Raw genomic sequence first — 8,074 nt, forward strand, 5'->3', positions numbered from 1 at the left:
GCATTTGAACAGTCAATAGCAAATACTTTAACTAGTAACAAAACATACTTACAGTAGCTGATTCAGAAGCGCCAGATTGTCATAGCAAAGTCAGAATTACCTCCTCTCCTAGGTTCACGAAACGGTCGTCCATAAAATGCATTGCTGTTCTGTTGTAAGTGATCTTAAAGATTCCTAAATGCATCTACTTTCGGAAAGGCCAAATAAAGTGCTTTTGCTTTCGCCTAAAAACACACAGCGTCTCCCTGACATGGCTGCTTCAACACTAACTGCGGTTACTGAAATCACGCCTTCTTTCTCTGCGTGCACATTTGGGCGGCATTATGCTAATATTTCCACATAGTAAGGTAGATATGTGGGGGCGTGTTAGAACGAGCTGTTTTAGGGGGGTGTGGCAGAGTCTTAACTTTGATAAAGAATATCTCTTTGGTTTTGAGACTTTAGTCTTTGCAACTTCAGGGATCTTATCTATGCACAACCAGCTTGTAACACTCTAAAGAGAAAGGAAAACTTGAAATCGCATCATATGACCCCTTTAAAAAAGTGTAATGAAATACGCCAAGCAGCTGTTGATTTTATTAATGAATAAGTGCCACAATTGGACTCATTTATTAAATAATGTTGTGTTATTTGTTATACATTTTTCATATTTACTTTAATAGTTTAAGATTTCTGAGCTCCTCTAAATTGTTACTTAAACAGGACAATTTGAGAGCCACACCTGTTCATATGATTGTCAATCCCAAAGTGAATATAGCCTAGTTTGACTTTCAGTTTTACCATACTTTCACCCTGTCTTTGTAGGCACATGTGTATGTGGCGAGTGCACTTGCTATGATGTGGATCCCTCAGGAGACTGGGGCGACATTCACGGAGAAACCTGCGAGTGTGACGAGAGAAGCTGCCATGCCATGTACGACAGATACTCAGATGATTTCTGTTCAGGTGAAGCACTATAGTTGAAACATTTTCATCAAACATCTCATTCTTATCATCACTTTATGTTGTATATATTAAATTTGTATCCCACTTGGCACAGTGTTTTTCTCAGGTTGAAATGGTCAGTTTTGTCTTCATCAAACCCCCTCAAAAGGAAATGGTTCACATTCCAAAATCCCGCAGTAAAAATACTGACAGTTGCTGAAAACAGGGCAGGGTGGAACTGTTTGATATCCGTTCTCTTCACGATCTCGCATAAACACGGGCCACTCACGATCTCGCATAAACATAGGCCACGTGGATTATCCTGAGCTGAAGAACAACAGATGCGGTAGCATTTCAACATCTGGTTCTAATGCTGAGGAATAACTCTGTGGCTATATGTGCTTCAATCTTATGTCCGCCTCAGAGGACCGGGTTGACAATACATTTTTTAAATTCACGGTCAGCCAGACCTGTGAGTGGTGCCCTTTAACTTCAAATCCATAAACCGCCACACACACACCACCAATGTATAATCTTTTTTCTGTATCTATGGCAGCTTCAGGCAGAGCTCCAGTCGATCGTTCATCCATTAAAGGACTCTAAATCCTGCTATGTGTCTGTTTGAAGGTCACGGCCAGTGTAACTGTGGCAGGTGCGACTGCAAGGAAGATTGGGCTGGAAAGAAATGTGATCATCCTCTCTCCTGCTCGCTGTCTGTGGAAGCCAGTCAGAAGAAGTGTCGGAGAACCTCCAGCCTGCCCTGCTTTGGCAGAGGTAATTAAGTCTAGTGTCTATTCATCTGCGCCAGAGTGGTTTCACAGATCCGAGGTGTTGCATTTGTGGGTCGCGTGGTAGGCCAGAGGACTCTTAAAGGTGAAGTGTGTAATTTCCGACTCTCCCGATTAGTCGCTCTAAAGCTTGAGCGGAAACAATGCTAAAATTAGCAAAACTCTCATTTGGCATGTCAATCTTAATAGACTGGTTTGAATGAAACACGTGTTGGTACATAAATAAGGTTGTTGCGGTTTGCATCATTCTCTGAGCCTGCAGATTAATTCGAAACAGTGTTTCGGCAATAATTATAAGAGACCAAACATGTCTCTGTGGTAGTTTACTGCTAAACCCAGAAACAACACAAATACTCCAAACAGATGCAGGATGATGTCTGAATACACACGACAAATAATGGATTTTGATAGAGCTGTGTGAATCATTGATTTCTCCTTCTTTGGATGGATTGTTTGTTTTAATCAGATTATTGATTTTCAAAACATTTACTATGGTAAACCACAGTTTAAAATGTAAAAATGAGTAGTTGTTACCTTGTCTCGCCCTTAAAATGTATTTTATGGCACACTCGTCAGTTATAATAAATATACATTTTTAGCAGCTAATTTAGATGTTACCACACGAAATACATTGTTAGGTTACCTGGCCACCAAAATATTGTAGTTACAGTAATTGTGACTGTAATAAAACTGGTCATTTGACTGGCAATTTAATTTACTTGACTTCCTGTGTCTGTCTGCCTCTTTAATAAAAATCGCTTTATGTATTCCCCAATTGTAAGTCGCTTTGGATAAAAGCGTCTGCTAAATGAATAAATGTAAATGTAATTTGGCATTTGTGGTTTGATTCTGGCACAGTTGAAGAACCAACATTAATTTAATAAGGTTTTATAGTAGTAACATGAATTGTAGTAAGAGTGTCATTTGAACCTAACAATTCAAATACATTTAATATATATATATATTATATATATATAATATATACATTATATACATATACAGTATATATATATATATAATTATTTATTTTTAAAACATATCGCCATAATAGTCTGAATTACAGTCTTTTTAAGAATCTATGGTACTTTTTGTAAGGGTAATTATGAACATGTAGTTTGCTTCAGGTATGTGTGCCCAGCCGTCTCTCTGCATGAGTCTTGTTAGAAAGAAAAAAAATGTCACAGTAGATGAATCAGAACTAGTGCAATTGTTCCAAAACAATGCTATTTCCATAGTTCCCCGCTGCAAAGAAAGTGAAGAGCGATAATAATAGTCTTGTTTCACTGAGTGAGGTGATAATTTAACTTTAATGGAGCCCGTGTTCTGTGTGCTTGTTTTTTAAAGGACTTCCGCCCCCGTGCTCTCTTATACTCCAGCGACATAGAGCAGATAATATAACTCGTCTCATTTTAAAAGTCAAAAATTAAATGACTTTTGCTGTAATGGCTGGGTTGAAAGTGTAGCCTACACATAAATCAATCCAAAATCTTTTTTTTTAGAATGCTACAGTAAATATTAAAAAAGCTAGTCCATGTTTGTCATAGACAAAGTCAATACTGATTCGATCCAGCGTATCTAAGAAACACAAATGGGAACATGCACGCTGGAAAAACCAGGTACCTATAGAAGCTTTTGTGTTTTATCCCTCAAGGCTTTAGCTCTGCATGTTTCTGTAGCACCTGACATAACACTGAATCTGGCAGCAAGTCTTGTGGTGAAACTTAGAAACAAATCTTTTAGTGAACCAGATGCATTGTATTAATTTATTCAGTACCATGTGTATATAAAGTTAAATCCGCATAGGGATTTCTGGCTTGGATCTTAGCACTGTGAAAACTGTTTGTTCTGGTCTTTGGAGGAACATAGAGAGTATGATGTGAGTGCCTTTAAAAAAAAGAAATTATTAAATTGTTACAAAGTCACTGAAATTAATGATTAACTTGAATTCCTTCAGCTGTACCTTTAAAGCATCTAAAATCTGCTTTAACCAAATGGTGGGTTAAATTGTGTCCAAGCTCAATAATTAATTGGCAGGAAATAAAAAATAAAAAATAAAAATGAAAGAATTCCTGGAAGGAAGCCAGTTTATTGAATTAATTTATTGCAGCACTGACTGACTGACTGAAGTGTTCCATAATTTTATGACAAGGTGTACAAGTACAACCATGTATTCTGATTAAATAATACATTGTTTATTTATTATTTAAATAATTATTATTATTTTAATGATTAATCAAGTATTATTATATTATACATAAAAAATTACTTATATTACTTTATATTATAGTAGCTGTTTCACCAGTGCCTTTTTCTTTTTTCTTAATGAACTCTTTCCCTGATGGAATTTTTACGTTTCCATATTTTCACTGGTGTACGACAGGAGGCGCTATTATACATCTTCTGAAAAAGTATTGAACATCAGTATAAAAACACAGCGAAGAAGAAGCGGAAACAAGCGACTGCATGTGTAAGGAGATGCATATAAAAAAATAACACTATCATCAAACAATAATCATTATATAACTCGAAACTACCTAACGTTACAGAATAAAATGATGATCCAGGAAGTGGTATAGGACTGTGCAAGCTATGGGGGTGTTGGTGGAAGTGATTGATTCCATCTATGTTTTGATCTGGACGTAGTTGTTTTGTTTTGTTTTTTTTTGTTCAAAATATAACTTTTTTATGAAACGTACCTATATTAAAGCACTGATAAAAACAAAATGCATGAAGCTAGAATTAAAACAGGGGCTTTTGCTTAAAAGCAGAGGCTCTTTTGGCATACTGCATATACAAATATTCATTCAACACAATATTCTGTGGGCCATGAAAATTTTGTGAAAATGATCAAAAATGCCGGCAATGGCTGGTAACTTAAAAAAAATAATAATAAAAATAAACACTAGCGGGGAAAGAGTTAAATTAATTTTAAAAAAAATTCCAGTCTAATTATTTTCACTTCACAGCTCAGAATAGTTGCACTTGTACTTGCCTCAAAAGGGTTTACAATGAATTACAAAGATACATAACAGCTACAAGTGTATGCACTACTTGCATACTATCACTATACAGGATTTACCCTATTATACTTTATCAACACGAATTGATAGGTGAAACAACAAACAGCCACCCACAAATAGTCTATAAACAAAGCATCAGGCTGTCTGAGTTCACATGAATAACGGTTAAAGTTACTCGTCGTCAGGCTACAGAAGAATACCATAATTCCTCCGTTCAATTAGGCCTAAGACATCGAGAGTCACGCAGACCTATAAAACCCCAGCCACAACACATAATTGCGAATAACATGCCTTACCTTAACACAGAATCGACCACAGAGTCCAACGTTTATATTTTGTCTACGAATCTTTGAGTTAAGATGTACTAAACATGAGTGGAATTTGCACCGCAGCGCCCCCACACCTTGATGCTCATGACAAGAATAGCATGTATAGTTATCTTTATTGAAGTGAATTAGGTTTAAATTGCCGTCATGCGTGAATGAATGATATTTTTGCACTTTTACACATAATAATCCACTATGATCACATTACACAAAACTGAAATTGCATGTCAAAATAACACATTGTCAATATTTCTTGAGACCCCCCAAAATTTCACAAATCACGTTTTCAGGGGAGCCCATGTCTTATTAAGGGGAGCCGAGCTCCCCCTAGCTCCCCCGTAGTTTGCACCCTGCCCTGTCCCTTATATAGTGCACTACGTGCCATTCACTGTACAGAAAATACTAATTCTGTGGACAAGTGACCGATTTCAGCCGTGGCTTCAGCGTCTATTTTATAGTGTAGGGGGCGGGCGCTTCGGATTCTAGAGAGCATTTGATTGGACAGAAAGTTTGATGAGAAGCTGAAGTATGATGTGACGTCAAAAAAATTGTTGAGCTGTTTTGGCGGAAGTGACGAACTGCAAGTTTTGAATGCTTTTATCTTCTAAATGCGAATTTTGTCACTGTTTTGGAGCACACTGCCTTATAGATAACCTTAAGACTAACATATTGATACTAACACCCAAAAAACTTTAATTTTGATTTCATGGGGACTTTAAAGCTTTTCCTGAATGCAGTTTGAATGGAACCCTGTGGCTTTACAGTTCAGCATCAATAATCCATAGATTCACTGTCCCTCCATACTGTGAGCATGTGCTATGAGACGTGGCCAGCAAATGATGATTTATACATCTGTTTGCATAGAATTTCACCCATGATTGGAGCTATAGATCTGCTCGCTGCATCCATTATCCTGACAGCAGCTAATTATCCAGGTTTCCTCCTTTCTGAATTTCACTCCCACAATTAAGGACTGTCAACCTGGTTGAATTAATCCAACATTTACACAGCTCCACGGAGAAGCCCGATATGAGGGATTCCCATGCCACATGGCAGTTGCTTGAGATTTATGAAGCATCTGACTAAAAATAGATATCTTGATTCTGTGTGTGCTAGCCACGCTCCTTTTACTTATGTGCCCATTTTTCCTAGTTAAGAACAGTCATCATTTCCAGTGACTCGTGAAAACTCGCAGCAAATGGACAGAGAGAAAGCAGGATTCAGTAGAAGAGCTCGTAAATGGTTTCGAGAGGAAACAAAGAGCCATCTGAGAAGTCGAAAAGTTAAAATCTGGAAGATTTCACATTCTCTTAAGCCTGGACTATCCTCCAGGAAACACCTGTTCTGAGAGTGTTTCTGCTGAGGCTGGAAAACCAGATCCTACTGTAGATAAGTTGATTCTTTTGTGAACTTGTCAGCAATTTCATTGCATATTCTCTTTACATACGTCAAACATTTGACGTTTATGATATGCAATGATAGGATATCCAAAGATATTTACTATGGTTGTATATCCCTCCATTTGAGAAGCAACAAATGAGTGATTGCACTGACGGAAGCTACTGAGTGTTAGTTTTTACACTATTCATTAGCTCACTAATGCACTCTATAGATTACTGCGCAGCGCCGTATACAAAGAATGCATCTTGATTAAACATGCACAGCAGCAATCATTCAACACTCCCAGCCGTCTTACAGGAGAGGGAAAAGAGGCTTAATTTGCCATGCAGATGTTGACTGATATCCAGTGTGTTGTAGAAACTGCTTGGCGTGATGAGCGATCTTTTAAAGCAAATCTGCAGAATTAGGGCTGATTGCAATCACTTCCTCCGAGTTTGATAATGGTGGCCTTCTCTGGTGCACAAGGACCAAGTGGTGTTCTGCACTGAGAGGGAATATACTTTCTGAATGTGGCCAATTACTATGTAAATGTATATGCTGTTGAATTGTGTGTTGAATGTTTACGTAAAAAATAAATGAATAAAATGACATACAAATGTACCAATATGCTATAGAAATATGACATTTTCAAAACAAATATGCCATATTAGTGAATTACACTTTATATTTATGAACATAAACATGCACAGTGTTGTCATTGTTATGGTCCCTATAGCTGCTAGTGAGAAGCACTTGAAAAGTGGACTCGTGATGCCTTCAAATGCCACATCTTAACACAACTCATTCTGTCCTCCCTGACCTTTCTTTTCCTGTGCTGATTGAAAGGCTTCCAAATGCTATGTTTCAAGATTGTCTGACAGAAGCAAAATATCTCAAAAGAAAAAGTGGTAAAGCTAGTGCTTCTCGCCAGATTGCTCTATAGTCAGTACCAGCAAATGACGTGAAGGGGAGCATTATAAAATATGAATTCCTCTTAAAGTGTGTAAAGCTGTATGTAGTGACTACAATTTGGATCATGTAATTTTTTAATTAGTGTTTATGAATGAATTGTGCAAATGATTTATATTATATTATATTATATTATATTATTCAGGGTTTAAATTAGGCCGGGGCCGTCCGGGGCTGAGCCCCGGCACATAGACTCCAGGGCTCGACATTAACGCTTCATTAACGCCAGACAAATAACATGATTAAAACATCAGTAACCAAAAATAACCATGTAAACACCAAAACGCAAGTATTATTTTGATTTTGTTACATTTACAGTAAGTGGCGAATAGTGGATATAGCTACTGTATATAATGCATCTATTGACAGAATAAGGTTGCGCTGCTGAGGCGAGGTGAGGCTCATGCAGCCTCTCCAGGAGAAATCAAAACACGCAACAAAAGAAACTCAGCATTCTGAGGTAAAAATTCAAAATGGAAAGTTTTTATATTTAAAATACAATTAGTTAGCCAACATCACACAACATTTTCACCATTACGACTGTTTAATAGTTCTATAAACAGTTCAATAAGAAAATACAATAATATTAGGTCACTTACATTTTAGGCGGAACACAGCGCACCTCACAGCAAACAGCCGATTCATTGCTGATTGATTCCGTGTTTTG

At 37.2% G+C, this 8,074-nt stretch overlaps 1 protein-coding gene across 1 annotated transcript in view; it reads left to right on the forward strand.

Annotated features, from left to right (window-relative positions):
- The window catches only part of LOC107569583 (integrin beta-like protein 1), a 66,202-nt gene that overhangs the window by 23,326 nt on the left and 34,802 nt on the right, over positions 1–8,074 (forward strand). The window contains exons 6-7 of the mRNA XM_016255703.1: positions 805–945; positions 1,552–1,698. Of these exons, the coding sequence (XP_016111189.1) occupies positions 805–945; positions 1,552–1,698 (288 nt within the window). The remainder of the gene's footprint in view (positions 1–804; positions 946–1,551; positions 1,699–8,074) is intronic.

This window comes from Sinocyclocheilus grahami, unplaced genomic scaffold (genome assembly GCF_001515645.1).
Source record: "Sinocyclocheilus grahami isolate Dianchi unplaced genomic scaffold, SAMN03320097.WGS_v1.1 scaffold28.1, whole genome shotgun sequence".
NCBI lineage: Eukaryota > Metazoa > Chordata > Actinopteri > Cypriniformes > Cyprinidae > Sinocyclocheilus > Sinocyclocheilus grahami.